Source organism: Malus domestica, chromosome 17, assembly GCF_042453785.1.
Source record: "Malus domestica chromosome 17, GDT2T_hap1".
Classification (NCBI taxonomy): Eukaryota; Viridiplantae; Streptophyta; class Magnoliopsida; order Rosales; family Rosaceae; genus Malus; species Malus domestica.
The window spans coordinates 23,941,199-23,958,764 of record NC_091677.1 but is presented as its reverse complement, the minus strand read 5'-3'; the positions used below and the strand labels follow the sequence as shown (position 1 = coordinate 23,958,764).

The 17,566-nt window shown below is 37.8% G+C and overlaps 2 protein-coding genes across 4 annotated transcripts; both read right to left on the bottom strand.

Annotated features, from left to right (window-relative positions):
- Positions 1-5,377: 5,377 nt before the first annotated feature.
- Positions 5,378-10,527, bottom strand: LOC103405493 (uncharacterized). Of its 2 annotated transcripts, none has more exons than XM_008344500.4 (5): positions 10,290-10,527; positions 8,503-9,551; positions 6,793-7,700; positions 6,120-6,176; positions 5,378-5,782 (listed from the first exon to the last, which is right to left on the bottom strand). In XM_008344500.4, the coding sequence occupies exons 2-5, from the start codon at positions 9,467-9,469 to the stop codon at positions 5,537-5,539; spliced, it is 2,178 nt and encodes a 725-aa protein (XP_008342722.1). In that variant the 5' UTR covers positions 9,470-9,551; positions 10,290-10,527; the 3' UTR covers positions 5,378-5,536. The 2 variants fall into 2 exon arrangements, with proteins under 2 accessions (XP_008342722.1, XP_070673843.1); XM_070817742.1 differs by having other exon boundaries at positions 8,503-9,482; positions 10,290-10,524.
- A 914-nt stretch (positions 10,528-11,441) lies between these two features.
- Positions 11,442-17,566, bottom strand: LOC114819157 (protein MLN51 homolog). 2 transcript variants are annotated; one of them, XM_070817743.1, is made up of 12 exons: positions 16,600-17,566; positions 16,264-16,369; positions 15,947-16,167; positions 15,007-15,857; positions 14,219-14,339; positions 13,216-13,338; positions 12,869-12,924; positions 12,695-12,740; positions 12,477-12,548; positions 12,321-12,397; positions 11,878-11,952; positions 11,442-11,773 (listed from the first exon to the last, which is right to left on the bottom strand). In XM_070817743.1, exons 1-9 carry the CDS (start codon positions 17,133-17,135, stop codon positions 12,491-12,493), a joined length of 2,118 nt encoding a protein of 705 aa, XP_070673844.1. In that variant the 5' UTR covers positions 17,136-17,566; the 3' UTR covers positions 11,442-11,773; positions 11,878-11,952; positions 12,321-12,397; positions 12,477-12,490. The 2 variants fall into 2 exon arrangements, with proteins under 2 accessions (XP_070673844.1, XP_028954769.2); XM_029098936.2 differs by having other exon boundaries at positions 16,264-16,366.

Below are 17,566 nucleotides of genomic sequence, written 5' to 3'. Positions count from 1 at the left end.
GGTCGTGAAATTAGGATCCCTCATCATTATGGTTTTGGAAATTGAAGATCGATCAGATATCGTCTCCGAAATTGACAATTGCAACTACCCAGTCGTCGAATTCCTTCCGATTAATCCCTTGTCATTTGAAAATTAAAAAATGACGCCTAAACCTGTTTAGGCATCCGCCTAGACCGCCTAGACTGTCCAAACTCTCCTAAGCACTCACTTAGGTCGCGACTTTTACTTAGACATAAAATAGATAACTTTCATTTTGTCTTTCTTTTCCTTCAACAAATTGTAAAAGACTTATTGAATACTTAAATGAAAACATATCATATGCCCCATGTTTTCATTATGTTCTAATACTTTACAATCTATATGTCATTTTATTCTACAGTTTATGTATCCTAATGAAATTATGTATTTTTTAAGAATAAGCACACTTATTTATACGATATATATATATATATATATATATATATATATATATATATTACTTAAATCCGCCTAGTCCGTCAAGGCCCCGACCCGCCGTCCGACTAGTACATAGCGTCGTCTAAAAACTTGGATGAATGTAAACCCTAATTTTTAAAGTTAGTTCACGTGTTTTCATTTTGTTTAAATATAACAAGATTATATAACATCATTAATTTTGCTATCATTAGATTAATCCAAGAGCTCATAAAAAAGAAGTCCTCACAGTCATAGGTCCTCAAAATGAGTTATTTAATTTGCATTTTCCATTGCTTATTGCACCATAATACCACTATGATAATACAGTGGTCACAAGACCATCTTTCTCCTCGTTGGCAGAATCACAATTGAGAAGATTATGGGAGCTGTATTGAAAGGAAAATGCTATATTTGTTTAAAGAAATCATATCTTAGCTATTGTCTCTTTGATTTCACTAATCAATTTGTATTAAAAATAGTTAAGTCAAGTAAACCAAAATTGAATTTTGAAGTCAAATCATTTGCAGAAAGTTATTTTATTGTCATTTGGTGGCTGCTGAACAACGTTATTTTAGTTTATTAGAATGGAATGTCAATAGAAGTAAACCCTTGTGTTGTCTTATAATTTCTTCATCTCTCAACCGATTTCCGCCGCGATCTCCTCCATCTCCCTCGCACAACCATGACCAATCTGTGAGCACCACTCGCCGGAGAAGAAGCACCACTCTCCAATATCATCAAAGAAGCCGATACTGACCCACAAAAACTAAGAAACCTAGAGTAGCAAATATACCTCTACCGAGAAAGAGCCAGGCAAAAAAAAAAAAAAAAAAAGAAGCAAAAAGTCGTGAAACCATAACTGATCAAGGTTCAGGGCCAGAAACCGGCCGTCCCCCCAAACCTTCTGTAGAGGTGGTGTATTTGGGGGAATTCATAGTGAGCTTCTTGATCCGAGATGCAAAGTTTGTCGATACAAGGTCACTCGAATTCGGGTTGCCCATACCAGTACAATGTCCCAAAGGATGCAAAAGTTGGAGAAATTTTTCTTTGTGACCGGAACACGGATGGTGTACACCACGTGTTTTTATATAAGCGATGAGAAATTTTATATTTTAAATTATTAACTTTTGAACACACAGATCTCACCATTTGTATAATAACACGTTGTGTACTATCCCGTATTCCGGTCACAGTGAAAAATCTTTCCAAAAGTTGGCCCTAGCGGTACTCTGATTTGTAAATGCTGTAAGAGAGAAGGTGACTATCCTAGTACAGACGAGAAATTTTTCATTATGCGTGAAACATGGTGATACACCACATTTCATTATATAAGTGGAGAAAATTTTATATTTTTTAAGTTGTTAAATTTTTAACACAAGTATCTCATCACTGAACACGTAGTGTATCATCTTGTGTTCCATACACACTGAAAAATCTTTAGGTAAAGAGAATTGGATTAGAGGTGTTGTTAAGAATTTTTGTACGACTTGTCGTGTTGGTTATAGCCAGAGGACTGAAGACCGCCCCAAGAAAATAGAACGGAGACGGAGAGTGATATCAAGATGACACCCTCGTTTACAATATTTAGGCTACTAATACATGGTCATATGAAGAGAGTTTTAATTGACATAACCTTATATTAATGGCCCTGAATAAACGATAGTAAACTTGTAACTTTTTTTTTAAGATAAAAAGTATTTCATTAATCAAATAAAATGACATTCACCAGTAATACAATTCTACAATTACAGATGCTGTTAGTGCGAAAATTTGACAATCCTAACAAAACGCATGTGTCTGTATTTTGCTTAGACTCGTATCAATTTTCATTGTAATTGTTGAGTCTAAATGTCTCAGGATTTTGATCTCAAGAACGTCAAGAAAAATCAAAGACATCGCTTCAGGTAAGTTTGTCATATGCATTCATATAGACTGGGTCTATTATTGGTTCAAGGTTAAATGTTGATTAAATAATAGGCTTTTTAGCCAAAATGATCCTTAAGATTAGCATAACTCCTCATTTTGGTCCCTAAAATTTAAAATTGATAGAAGTGGTCCCTCTAGTTTGTCTACCATTAATCATTTTGGTCATTTTATGAAGAAAAAAAAAAGAAAAAAAACTTCATTAAGTAAGAATAAAGTGACAAAAATACCCTCATTTTGTCAAATCTTTTTGGTCAATTGTTTATTAAATTGAGAGTATTTTTGGCATCTTGGTACTTATTTAATAGAGATCTTTACGGAAGGACCAAAATAATTGATAATGCACAAATTCAGGGACCACTTCTATCGATTTCAAAATCTCAGGGACCAAACAAAAGTGAGGAGTTATGTCAATCTCATGGACAATTTTGGCTAAAAAGCCTAAATAATATTGTTAAATACTAGGGAGACCAAATTTGTAAATCAAATTATATAGTTATTGATAATTGAATTATTACTTAAATGTTGATTAACGTGTATATTTTTTTATTAATTATCTATCATTTAATTTGAGAATTTAATTTAAAATTTTGGTCTCTCTAATTTATCGTAAACTAAATAATCCAACCTCATGCCCAAAACAGTAAAAGAAAACAAAAAGACAAGAGTTATTTAATTTGCGTTTTCCATTATTTATTGCACCAATAATACCCACTATGATAATATAGTGGTTACAAAAACAATCTTTCTCATTGCAAAATCACTATTAAGAAGATTACAGGGATTTATTAAAAGAAAAATGTTATTTTTTTATTTAAAGAAATCATATCTTTGTTAAAAAAAATAATCACATCTTAGCTATTGTTTGAAGAAGATTACACTAATCAATTTGAATTAAAAATAGTTATGTCAAATAACAGAAAATTGTATTTTAAAGACATAAATCTATTTTATTGTCACATGTTGGTTGCGGAACAACGTAATTTTAGTTTATTGAAATAAGAAATTTGTTTAGACTTATTCTTTAAAGCACATGCTGAAACTATAGATATGTAGAGATCATGCCTAAAACTTCGTTTAGATAAAAGAGCAGCCTTTAAAGTGCTAATTTATACAACAAAATCCAAATGAAAAAAAAAAAAAAATTCCACATGAAATAAGGTAAACTCAAAAAATAGAGAGTAAGGTTTCCAAATGAAAAGGGGAAAAGGGAAAAAAAATCCAAATGAAAAAGGGAAACTCAAAATAAAAAAAGGGGAAAGGGAAAAGAAATTCAAATGAAAAAGGGAAGCTAAAAAATAAAGAGTAGGTATGAATAAAAAAAAATTAAAAATAAAGAGTAGGTTTCCAAATGAAAAAGGGAAAAAGGAAAATAAATCCAAACGGAAGAGAGAAACACAGTAACAAGCACCAAGCAAGACCTTTAATCCATGAATTGGAAACCTTGGAAAATTAGTTATTTATTTTATTGTTTGGATTAGAGTCTAGACCATCTGAATTGGGATAGCTTAAGTTTCTTTATTTATAAATATAGTTTGCAATTTAATATGAGATTTAAGTTAATCACAATGTAATCTTACGGGTTATGTAGTTGCCTAGCGAATTTGTAATGTTATCCTCGTTTCAATCAATAAAGTTTTTCGGAATCTGATTGCCAGCCCTTCAGAATTTGCTATTTGATTTTGGTTGTCGTCATTTGCCACTTCACTACCCTTATCCATATATTAACTGCTTGGAAATTGCTTTGCTTGGTTGTTAGAAATTGGGAGAGGGAACCTCTCCGGATTATTTCCTCTTAATTCACCAAATCAGGGAAGTCATACCATTTAAATTTGATCCAACAACTGAATTTATTATAACTTGTAAAGTGAGTCCCTGTTTGTAGCCGTTGGATCAAATTTTAACGGCACGGATTCCTTGATTTGGTGGATTAGGAGGAGGATCCCTTTCCTTGAAATTGGTTTATTGTTTGGTTGCTCGCTCACTTAAATTGCTTGCTTGTCTTGTCTACCTAACAGGACTCGCCTTGCCCACCTAACGAAGCTTGTGTTGCCTTGTTTGCCTAACAGAGCTTATCTTGTTGTGTTCGCCTAACGAAACTTGTCTTATCGTGTCTACCTAACAAAGCTTGTATCCACATCTGCTTGTTAGCAAACTCACATTGTGTACCGCCATGAGTTTGACGACATGTTTGTCGAGGGTGTTGGAAAACTAGTTATTTATTTTATTGTTTGGGCTTGGGCCGAACCCTTATGAATTAGGATTTCTTAGGTTTTGTTCTCTATAAATACATGTAGCATGTGGTTTAACATAAAAACTAATTTAGTCACATTATACTCTTACAGGTCATGTAGTCGCCTTGGCAAATTTGTATTGTTCTCTTGCGTTTCAATTAATAAAGTTTTATTCATAGTATTATATTCGGTTTGTTGGTCACGCATTCAACCGTTGCGTTGTCTATAATTTCTTTATCTCTCAACCGATTTCCACCGCGATCTTCTCGAACTCCCTCGCACAACAATGACGAAGCTGCTAGCACCGTTCGCCAGACCAGAGAAGCAGCAAAATGGCTGGCCCCCAGTCTTCATCTCAAGTGGGGGCTCCTGTCTTAACATAATTGGCAAATCAAAGATGTACCCTCCAAGGGCCTTTCTTTCAGAACCGGCCATCCCAGCCAGCCAACCCTTCTAAAGAGGAGGTGGTGCCCAGGGTCCCTTATTTCTTGGACTACCTTTACGAAGCTAAAATGGCTGCCCCAAGAACAGACGGATTGATATGGCAAGAGAGCGCGACGAGTGTAAGGCGGTTTTCCGCCGCGGTAACCTCCTCGTCATAGGCGGTTGTGGAGGTGGCCTGGCTGGAGGATACAGAGGCCATGTCGATTGTCCAGGCATGCTTTTATCTCTTTGATTTCTTCTTTTCTCGCAAATATGCCAGAAACAATCACGAGTGACTCTAACATATAACCAGTTGTATAAAATTTGTAGAAACAAATTCACGTTCTTTTGCTTTGCCCAACTTTACGTTTTAAAATCTCTCTCATCACATAACACGCCTTCATCAAAATATCAATCCTCGATATGTATCGATTAGCCAGAGTAACATACTTTCCATTAATTCCACTCACAGCATTCTCTAAAAATAAAAGAATGAAAATGTCATCATACCGTTACCTGTGTTATTTGGGTCTCATGCACTTGAGGAGAACGTCTACAAATTTCTTGTACATGTGCCGCTTTAGGTACATCCGCTCTACCTTCTCTCGTCCTTTGAGTGCCATTTGCTTCCTTGAAGCTGGGTTCTTAAGCAAAAACCGGAGATTCTCAGTGAGGCCACGAGTTCCGTCATGCCCCACAGGATGAAGCAGACCTGTTACATTGTGTTCAACAATCTCTTTTGTGCCTCCGGCTTCGGTTCCAAGCACCTGATCAAAGCAAACACATAAGAATAATATTTGATCAAATGACCGATATCAGTATTAGAATGCGATTTTGCTTCAAAAGAGATCTTTTATAACTGTTTCTGTTGTTTTCAAGGAGAAGCCGGAAAAAGGCATACAACGCTAAAAAAAACACCATTTTGTTTTCAAGATGCAAAAAAGAACGGCTATACTATCCCTAGCCGAAAAGAAAGATTACGCCATAAAGCAGTCATATAGTAGCATGCCTTTGCATATTTGAGGTTCGATTAGCGAGACTAAATGTTAGCAGCAGCATAAAAAAACCTATCATCCAAGTGGGATGAGGAATAAAATGTCATACCGGAAGACCGAATGCCATGGCTTCAATTGTCACTCTCCCAAAAGTTTCTCCCAGTCCCTGTGAACCATTTGACAAACTGTGTTAATTCTAAATGGAATTCATGATGAAATGCATACAAGCATAAATCAGGACTATAAATTCAACTGAAATGAGAAATGGGTTACAAACGCAATAAATTGGAACCGCTACATACATATTGAACAGAACAGTAACATTTGGTGGTATGCCTAGTTCATACATAACCAATGGAATTCATGAATACAACTTGTGCATACAGTGGACAGAGCTACTCCCATATTCAATAACTTTTTGTTGCAAAGACCTCATATGTAATAAAACAAAATGATATCCAGATAGATATCAAAATCAACCATTTCATAACATTTATCGACAGTAGTTTCACTTTCACATGATTTATAAAGACCTGAAATCTATCCGGTGTTCTCACTTAATACTGTCAAAGATACCATATCGTTACGTGTCTGTCTCAGTTGTGTTACAGATTAAAAACTAAAGACTCACAAAATATTTTTATTCAAACAACCAATACAAACACAAATGGTTGATTCTGTTATGACATGGGACTCCTACATCAAAATCCATAATAACAAGTATAATTTAGGAGCAGTTATCTGTTCACATAAACTACTAAAAGACTACGAAGATGGATCACCTGAGAGTTCATGACATAAACATCAGCTGCGGAGTATAATGCAGCTACATGTGTGGTTGCTGGAGTCCACAACACTGACTTTGACAAGTTTGAATGCTGAGATAGGAATCCCAAAAGTTCTTTGACATAAATGACCTTATTGCTCTTAGATCCAACAGAACCAATAAGAAATTTAACAGATTGTTTGAGTGTTCCTCCTTTATCTGACAACACTTTCCTCATATGAGTGACTTCGAAAGTCAAAGCACCTGTACTATCAATAGAGGTATAGAGATTATGTAATGGCAAAATTTTCTTCTGGGGTTCATTCAACTGGACATCAGATTCCTTGGACAGTGACAATTCATTTGATGATACTCCATCATCATTCAATTCTTGTAACAAAGCTCTCAAGTGATGTTTTCTACCCAAGGTAGAGCGGGCTTGGCGCTTATGTACTGGATTTTTTATTTTTGGATCATCTTTCGCAGGTTTTTCTTCGATCACCAAGCGTGCTGAGTCAAGAAGCAAGAGCTGCCCCTTCCCAGGGTTTATACTGCTCAGAGACATCACAAGCATATCATTATCTGTTAACCCCATTTCCTTTCTGACTGAATCTCGCAATAACTGTCTCTTCTCGAGCATCTTCTCAGTACTAGCGGATGGAGTATTAAGTGAACAAGCTATGCCAGCTACAAAGGCCAGTTCATCATTAATAGAGAGTGGTACAACAACAGGCGGAGACCTCAGCTTAATCTTTTCTTCTTCACACCAGTCTTGCCATTGTTTAGACTGTGATTCTGATAGAAAAACCAGCATTTTCACTTGGTTAAGCACAACCTTCGCGCGATCAAAGTATTCCCTCCGATTTTCCATGATCCACCAAGCAATTTGACTTGCACCAGCTGGAAAATGATCCAGGTATTGATCTGAAACAACCAAACGAAGCCAAATCAAATCAGCTACAAATTTAAGAATTCCAAAATATCACATACAAATGTCACTTAGTCTAAGAAAACCTTAATACAAAAACACATCAATGCAAAATAAACTAATAAGGTGTTAAAAAGATGGAATTTATGTATTTACAAATTACTGAGGGAATACTGATTTCCAAATGTATATATAACTGGTGCATGAACACATCCTTATAAGGTCAAGAAAAACCAGAGGATAATATGGCTATTTCATCAGGTTAATAACTTAGTCAGTGTCATTGTTCTCCTAGAACGGAAAAATAAAACCGTCTTAATTAAAGAAAACATGCATATTTCCTGCATCAATTAGCATGAAAGTGGATGAAGTATCGGAGGTCAGCAGTTGGTGAATAGAAAACCACATAATTCCAACACAGAATAAATTATTTAGGCAATATATGTTGTTCCATCCATACAGTGCTGTAACTATTTACATGGAAATCACTCTGGGAGATTGGAGGCATCGGACCAATTTATAATCCTATCAAAAAATTCTACAAGAAACTGACTAATCTCTATGGGAAAGCATACTGTTTTTACATGTATAACCTGTACTTCAAGATGCTAAAAAGGCACTGAAATCCGTAACTAAACAAGCACAACATTCAACGTTAGAGATACAAAATCTATAGAGGTAAATACAACATCAGGTCACTGAAAACAATACGGAGGTATTGATAGTTAATGTTATACACTTCAAAATTTGTGAGATCAGCAAATGTATTAACTTGGAATTTCTTAAAATGGTTCTCACCAATCCATGATGCACATACTGCTGACCCGGCGATGACGAGATCTGCCTTCATAGCAGTTTTGAAGCTTTGTTTTCCTTTATCATCAAGCACCTTGATTCTTCTCCTAGCTAGCTCTGGCATCAAGCCACCCTTCTTGCTAAGAACTACAGCAGAAACTGTGGCTCCACAGCTCAAAAGTTCTGTTGCTAATTCCATCATAGAAAGTGGAGCCCCAGTCATTGAAAGTTCATGGAATATTAATATAAATCTCCTAGACCAAACAAGACGTGCAAAGTCCCCCTTCCTGTCACAGGTTCCAGACCGCATTTTAGGACTCCATTCTAAAATTTGATCCTCTAGAACACCAAATGGACCAACAAGCATCCCATAAGTAGTATTTGTCTTGGGAAGGTCCATTTCCTGCTCCTCTGTCTCATGGTCATCAACCTGCACTGCCTTCTTCTGATTACCTTTCCCTTTACCACGAAGACTACGAACTCCTTTTTTACTCTTCTTTTTTGGACTTGCGCTTTGATGAGATGAAACTCCATTATCCTTTTTTGTTAAAACCACATCTATCCTTTTACCATCTTCCACCTGATTTTCTGTGGTTCCATTCTTAACTTCCACAGAACTGTTGCTGCCAAGCAAATCTCTCCGCAGATTCTGTTCATTGTCTGACTTCCCATTCCTTGCTTTATTTCCAAACCCCAAGAAGTTATCCTTGTTATTGCTATGAGCCCAACTGGACTGAAAATAAACTCCAAGATAAGCCCAAAGAGTAATCAATAACAACCAAAACAGTACCCGATTGCTCCGAAACCACTGCACACCTCCACTACTTCTACCTTCTTTTTGCGAAGTACGGCTAGAATTCAATCTCCGAAATGAAGGAGAATTTCGAGGGCTGGATCTTCCTGACAATGTAGACTTAAAACTTCCACTTTCTCTCGACGACTTATAATCCACTCTAGTGCTTTCCTCCATCTTTCTCTTTTAACTATTTTACAACAGAAAAAAGCTCAAAACACATTCTTCGAAGAACATCAGTTCCTTTTTAATTCGGTCTCTGCAGCAATCAAGAGTAAAGAAAAATGATTTTCTCTATACACAAGAATGAGCAAATGAGCAGATTAAAACAAATTGGCCCAGAGCACAAAATTCTCTCGGCTCTTGTAATTTTCTTTAAAGTCTTATATAGCTCACAGAATGAAATTTTAATCCGTTTAGCGTTACTTGGCACTCTCAGCAATCAAACGGAGTAACTGCATTCAGCATTTCACCAGAAACCCAAAAAAATAAACACGCAGATTCTATGTTAATTAAACATCCATATCCATGTCTAAAAATAGTATCCCTGTAATTTGTAATCACAATCAACCAACAAGAACATACAGGAAAATAATTATAACTAATTCAAGTAATGCTTATTTTTCTGTACTAAAAATTAACAAAACAAAAAATCAAGATCCAAAAATTTTCATTAATTTCTCGGTCTTCGAAGTTATCGATGAAGATCAACTATAAGGTCAGAGCTGAATCTAAAATTTTCTCCGATCCTAATTCTCACTAACTCGAGAGACTTGATTCATTTTCTTTCGCTCCATTTTCTCGGCAGCCAAACAGACCATAAAAGATTCACTGATTACTACTTACCAAGAAATCATGCAATTAATTCGGAGCTCATTCCCTATCAAACCGCCCAACGAAAATATGAAAATTCATACATATATACACGCATACATATAAAGAAAGATTTCAAAGATTGGGTAAGCAAAAAGGAGCTTTCAGAGGAGAGAGAAATTACATGGATTTGCTGCATGCTCTGCGCCTCCAAGATCTCGACGGTTCGTCTTGAGAGAGAGAAGCACAAGTTGCAGAGTGAGTGAGTGAGTGTGAAGATGGCCGAGAGAGGTTTTAGAGCCGGAGAGAGATTGTTGTTATGTGTCTGATCGCGCGTGCGGTGTAAACGGATTCGGAAGCAGCACGGACTACTTTAAAACTTTTGCCCCTTTCTGGCTGTTGCTGCGTCTGGCCTGGGGGTCTTTTTGCAGCTGACCTACGCTGAATAAAATTGTAAGCTCGGGGTCCCACTGCAGCGTCGGTGGGGTCTCACAGCCAATCATGGTCCTCCATCTGTATCATGCTTCTGATTATCCTGGCCCCACAAATCCCCTTGCAAGAACGGACTTGGATTGTCTGCCCTTACATTTCGGTGCCCTCCCGTGCACTCCTGTTTTATGTGGTCACGGTTAAGCCACGTCAACATTTTATATTGTTTTTTTATAAAAATAATAAAACAAAAAGAAATAGTAATATAAAATGTTGACGTGGCTTAACCGTGACCACACAAACAGGAGGACACGAGAAGGGCACCGAAATGGAAGGGTAGACAATCCAAGTCCTGCAAGAACTAGCGAGTATTCCGCAAGTGGCGGCAGGTGTCTTTTATTTTGGATAATTGCATATTCAAGCTTGATTGCGTTATTTGTAAGATGTTAGGAACAGTCGTTCACGTTTATTTGTAAACGACTGCTTATTTGTATTTGAACAGTCAAATGGGCGACAGTTTTACCAGCTGCAGACGACTGTTCTTAACAAAATCTTCGTTTGCATAGTAAAGGTGGCATTTTGTCGATAACATTTTTTGTTTAACTCCTATTTACACCATGAATACTCATTTAGGGATACATCCGTGTCCGATTTAATCGTCAAAACTTCTGTCATGCTGACGTTGCCCATTTCTAACAACTCAGGTTTCAGTACCCATAAGCATTTCAGTTATGCTGCAAAGAATATCCTTTAAAATGTTCGACGGCCTTTGATCCGGAGGACGACGGAAAGCTGGCCTTGGTAGCTAGCCTCAGACCCGGAGGCGGATTAAAGGCCGCCACGACGGTTGCCAAACTTAGACCGGGCCGGTTCAAAAAAAAAATATATAAACAAACACAGATTACTCTTCCAATTAAACATAATTAATTCACATATCACATATTCATAGCAAACAAGTCATTACAGTATCATCGATGGTTCAAGCAGAGCTTCATACCTCCTCAACTAAACAAGGAAAATACTACCACAAAGGTTTTTAACAACATAGGTAACAAAAAAATCCAATGCATCTATATGTAAAGTGAAAGAACTTATAGAAACCATCGCCGAGCGAACTGCTGCTGCCGCACAACAATTCTTTGTACTTTTTTTCCATTTTCTTTTATATATCAGTTCACGTGGAAGCCCGTCTACATTTTCAAACAAGCTTTTCGATAAAAATCCAAACCACAAGAAAACCTGAAGACAGAAAAAGCAAATGTATTACACAGCAGTCGACCACGATTCACAAGAACAAAGATATTTAAGTTTTTTTTTTTTTTTTCACTTGAAACGTTTCCTACCGAAATTGTAAACAATCACGCCGCAATATTGATCTTAGATTGAGTGCAGCATGAGCAGGTGTTTGTCATAGGTAACTGCAGGAACAGACAGGAAGAAGAGGGAAACAGACAAGAAAGAGATATAAGCATACAACTAAATATTATTACAATGCCGTAAAATAAATTTGGCGATACAAGGATAAAACAAACAGTGTGTCAATCTTCCGATGGCCTACGTACAGATGGTGGTTGTAGTGCCCAATTCTTCGACAATACAAATAAATGAAACACAGGCCTTTCCAAAATATTTAATTGAACATTTTGTTGGTTCATAAAAAAATAGAATGTCATTACTCATGGAAGAAACTTGGCGTGCTATCCTATCCAAATAGAATTATCACTTTGGGGTGTCAAGCATTAAATACATGTAAAACCAAATTGACGAAAGACCAAGGATGACATACCTAAGATATCTTCGAAAACATTGGCCCAAAGTGCCCCAGAACATAGGCTGAAGATCACAAAGGGCTCAGACGAACGCCTGCAGCACCAAATGAACAAAACTTAGAACTTCACACTCCCAATATAGCAGAAAAGTTAAATTCGGGGAAAGACAGAACCTTCATCTGCTTATTCAAACAAGCTCCGTATTATTTTGAAGTACTTCACTGGCCACATTCATCTGTGAATATCTGCACTTGAAAAGAAAAAAGCATTCAGATTGCATGAAAAGTCTATGTATAAAATGCACCCTCTCCAATTTAACCCAACCCTGGGATCAGCGGAGCAAGTTTGGCAAACAAATAATTAGTTCTTGAAAACATGAGGTATGACTTGCCTACGAGGCTTGTTTTGTCGCTGCCCATACTCATCTCCAACAATCTCTGTAATGGAAAAACTATGTCAATGCCAAACCATAACAATTCATAAATTATTAAATGCCCAACTCAATGGCCAAGAGTTAAAAAAAAAAAAGGTGGGAAGCAGAGCTAAGTGTAATATAATGTCATACCAGGCTTTTGTGAAGGCTTCCATTCGTTATTGGTTTTATTTGCATTATTCTCTTTGCTGCAAATAAACGAAGATTATTCAGAATGGTAGACATAGATGTTTATTAAAAACATAATTGAAAAATAGGATCTCCTAACCATGTGGCAGTAGAAAGACCCGTTAAACAGTTATTTCGACTTGAACAAGGGAAGTTTAATCAAGAAAGATAGATAAATAAATAAATAAAGCGAAAAAGGAACCACATAGTATAATAGCAAGAGACAAATCTAAAAAGCTAAGCAGGTTATGGTAAACGAGAGAACATTATCTCAGAATCATAAATAATCAAAGAGACGCCATACAACCAACCTCAGGGAACCCACAGAAGATGTTTGTCCAGATGGGCGACCATGGTAAGAACCATCAACAGTAATATATGGAGGACAATATGTTGCCCCCAATGCTCCTGCAGCACCCGCCAATACAGGTAACCTAAAACAATTCAAACAATTATCACCAGAGATCTTTCTCAAACTAAAGGAATCACACCATTAGATTGAACTCCATTCTCATAGCAATATTTGAAGATATTTTTCCAAGACAGATATGACACCGAAGCAGTTCCTACCTCCTCACAGAAATGATATATAGAGAAAATATATTTAGTATTAGTAATCAATTAGGAGTTTAAAAGAGTGTGAGGTTACAAATTCAGGGATATTCCATGGAGGTCCATGGGTATTCAACCAAGATTTTAAAGGAGTTCATAAAACTCCATAGAAATCTAGATGTATTGAATCAGGGTTTTTAGGTAGTATAAAAATCCATGTGTATTCAATTAGGATTTGATTTTAAAGTACTTTGAAAAGTTAAAAGGATTTTGATGGATTTAAACAGATTTTATAGTGTAAAAGGCTTTAAGAAATCTTGCCTCTCCCCCAAAAATTTTGAATGAATTCACATGGATATATGAAACTCCATTAGAACTCCATCAAACTTAACAAATTTACAACTCTCTTAAAATCTTTCAAAATCTCAATTAAATACACACCCCTTTGCATAATTCTCTTTATAGTAGACAATAATTCATAATGCAGAGTAGTCAACCACTAAAGGTCGTACCCAGTGCACAAGGCTCCCGCTTTACGCAGGGTCTGGGAGAGGTGAATGTCGGCTAGCCTTACCCCCATTTATGGAGAGGCTGCTCCCAAGTCTCGAACCCGAGACCTACCGCTCATGGGCGAAGGCACTTGCCATCGCACCAAGTGCGACCTCTAAATGAACTAAATAAGATATCAACTTCCCGTAAAGAAGAAGAACAAGAAGAAGACAAGACCAACAGAAAGAACTATCATTAATGCAATTCACGTACCATGTCATTTCGCCAGAATTTCCTAAACCACCAAGTTGTGGCTGAGCAACATATCCAGGGAACGCCATGCCAACAGCAGGAACTCCCATACCCCCAGTATGCTGGCCCCCAAATTGCATGACTGCACAATCATCCAACCAGATAAGACCACAAATCATAATCTATTGAATGCTTAAATGTTAGAAAAAGACACAACTTAATATGCACTAATAATTTAATCTGCTCATTTTAGCTACTGTCAATCATTATCGATAAGCAGTTCAAAGAACACCATTGAGGTGAAATCCTAGACAGTTCAGAGAAGCAGTGAATATGTTTTGTTACGTTTACAGTTCGGGGCAAAAACAGATGATTAACCTAGATTATGTTTTACTTTGCATCCACATAAAGGGAAATTGGGGCTTACTAGCCCTTTGCAAATACACCAACAAAATTAGCCATGCTCTCAAAATGCAATATCTACTAGCCCTCTTTGACGAAAATACCCTCAAGTGAAAAGCCTCTTACTAAAAATTATGGTGTCAATAATGTATTAATATTGTGCCAATAATGTATTCATATTGTGTCGATAATCTATCAGTACTGTGTCGATAATGTATTAATAGTTCCGATAACATATTAACTTGAAGGTATTTTCGTCAAAGAGGGCTAGTAGAAATTGCACTTTGAGAGCAGGGTTATTTTTAGTTGGTGGGTTTGTAAAAGGGCTACTAAGCCCAATTTCCCTTCTATAATTAAGGGGAACTCTATAATTCTGGAGTACTAAAAAGGTAATCCAATATACTTACCAGGCAAAAAGGCTGGAGCACCAGGGAAGTTCTGATCATGATTAACACCCATACTCCCAGTGGGTCCCGTAACTGGAGCTCCGCCATAAGAAATAGTGCCCCTTGCACTACCCTGAACACTGCCTTTTCCCTTTGCAACCAGGGCACCTTTAGATTTGCTTGAATCTGAAGGTGATTCAACTTCTCCTGATTCGAAGGAATTTGATGACATGGTTGTGTTGGGTGGAGAGGAAGCCTGAGATCCACTCCCAGGATGTTGTCCCATCTGCTGAGCAGGACCTTGCAGAGCCAGTTGAGATCGATTTTGAGCAGGATTGCGCTGACCAGCATGAAGATGTGTGGATGGAGAAGCTCTTGTCATTTGGTTCTGAGACACCGGTTGATAACTCATTTGTCCTGAGATAACACCCCTTCCTTGAACCCTTGACTGAGGAGCTTGAGTAGTATTGACAAATGATGACCCAGAAGGTGACATTTTTATGTTGGTCAAAGTCTTCCCAGCAGCTGGATTGGTAGAGTCATTTATATAAAGCTTGTTCATACCGACAGATTCAGCTATGTTCTTTCCTCTCTCCAATGCATTGGTTTGGGGCACATTGAAACTCTCCTGCACTACAGAAGACCGAAGGTTCCTCTTACCACTCCCAACCTGTGCATCCCGCTTAGGAGTAAGAGTGATATCTTTATTGGAACTGGAAGAGCCTGATGGGTAAAAAGGAGGAGAAGCTGAATTCAAGCTTGAGGCGAAGGAATTTTTCCTAGCAGAAACCTGGCCAGACTCTGCATTTGAGTTGGGAGTATATGTTCTCTCTAAATTACTTTGTACGTTTTTCTCGGCAGGCTTTCCAGACCTGAAAATAAAATCAATGTGACAGCTAATTATAAAAAAATCATGAATTAACAAAGAAATATTAGTACCATAAGAATACGTTGTACTCACTGTTTGTTTTGTGTTGGCGGTGCCTGTCTGTTATTCCTAAAAGCCGGTTCATACCTCCTGGGCCCTCTCCCTCTAACACCCTTGGGTACCTGTCTCTGATTATTATTGTCATATTCTTTAGACCTGTCATATTCTTTAGACCTGTTTCCTCTGGCACTCCCACGATCAATACCTCGGTTTCTTCCGCGACCTACATAAGGACCCTTTGAAGGTTTCTTTCCCTGAATTAGTAAGTAGTGCACATCAGAAAGATGAGAGATGAAAAAAGATCTATAGAACAAAATATTCTGCAGTATGACCATGTATACAACTATTACTTCTTCGTAGCGCCTTTCCTGCAAAGTAATCTCCTCAAACTTATCGTGCCCCCATTTTCTTTCATCTTTGGATTCCCACAGCTTCCTTCCACCACGTGTTCGCCTACTGAAAGCAGAATGCTTCAAATTATTACAGCGCTATACACCATAACCATGAAAAGAGAGGAGAAGGGAGGGGGGGGGGGGGGGGGGGTGATGCCGAAGGAAAACAATGATCCATAAAGGAGCTACTATCACAGCTGCACAAGTTTACTTCTATATTACAACAGCACAACTCGCCAAACCACACCCACATTCATATGACCGCAAATGCAATAAAAAATCATAAACAATTACCTGTGCCGACCACCAGAGTTTTCCCTGAAGCGGTCATCATGCATATAAAAAGCACCCGCTGTGGGGACTGCAAATGGTTCATTCTCCTTCTTCTCCTCCCCTTCTTCAGCCTCATTCCCCCCATTCTCATCCACGGACCCTTCCACAGACCTCCGACCATCACCACTCGATTCCTTAACAGCCAAAACCTCAACCCTGCCACCCAGCTCGCCTTCCCGGCCTCTCTCCTGATATCTTTCCAACTCCTCTTCTTCCACAACTTCCTCCTCAAACTCTTCTTCTTCACCAATCTCTTCCTCTTCTTCTCCTTCTTCTTCTTCTAGTTCTTCGTCATCATCATACTCAGCCGCCCCACCCTGATCATCCGATTCATCGGAGTGAACCGCGGCTCTCGGATCCTTCCTCGGCTTCTCCGTCGCCTCCTCTTCACCTTCCTCATCGTCGCTGGCCGCTGCCCTTCTCCGCATCGCCAGAGATCGCTTCGTTACCTCCGGATCACTCTCATACTCCACATCCTCCTTACCCATAGAAGCCATTAGTTCAACGCTAAACCAACAAAAACCCTAAATCCCCACCAATAAATATCCAACAAAAAAACCCTAAACCCAAAACTTCCCTACAATAATCAAACACCAACCGCACAGATCTTCACTCAGATAAACCCCAACCTTCCTGGAAATTCAAACGTGAATTCTAAAAAACCAAAGCCCTCAATCAAAAACCCGTAAAAAACCAAAATTGCACGTGAATGAAACCCCGAATATGTACATTACCGCAAAATCGAAACCCTAGGAGCTCGAATTGGGGAAAAACAAGGGGATTTTATTAGGGATTTGGGATCTTACCCGTGAAACCCTAGAGAGAGATTTTGGGGCTTTTGGACGACGATGCCGTCATAAATTGATGGTGGAAAGACTTGGGGAGGAGTCAAGATTTCGAGGAAATGAATAATTACGGAAATATCTTA

What these genes read in the sequence shown, in the direction of transcription:
- LOC103405493 (XM_008344500.4), bottom strand. Translation starts at nt 9,469, where the DNA reads ATGGAGGAAAGCACTAGAGTGGATTATAAGTCGTCGAGAGAAAGTGGA. An exon ending in AGTATGTGCATCATGGATTG is followed by an intron (nt 7,701 to 8,502) that starts GTGAGAACCATT and finishes TGGTTGTTTCAG; the next exon opens with ATCAATACCTGGATCATTTT. An exon ending in CCATGGCATTCGGTCTTCCG is followed by an intron (nt 5,783 to 6,119) that starts GTATGACATTTT and finishes TGCTTTGATCAG; the next exon opens with GTGCTTGGAACCGAAGCCGG.
- LOC114819157 (XM_070817743.1), bottom strand. Translation starts at nt 17,135, where the DNA reads ATGGCTTCTATGGGTAAGGAGGATGTGGAGTATGAGAGTGATCCGGAG. An exon ending in TGCTCCAGCCTTTTTGCCTG is followed by an intron (nt 14,340 to 15,006) that starts GTAAGTATATTG and finishes ATGATTGTGCAG; the next exon opens with TCATGCAATTTGGGGGCCAG. An exon ending in CGACAAAACAAGCCTCGTAG is followed by an intron (nt 12,549 to 12,694) that starts GCAAGTCATACC and finishes TTTCAAGTGCAG; the next exon opens with ATATTCACAGATGAATGTGG.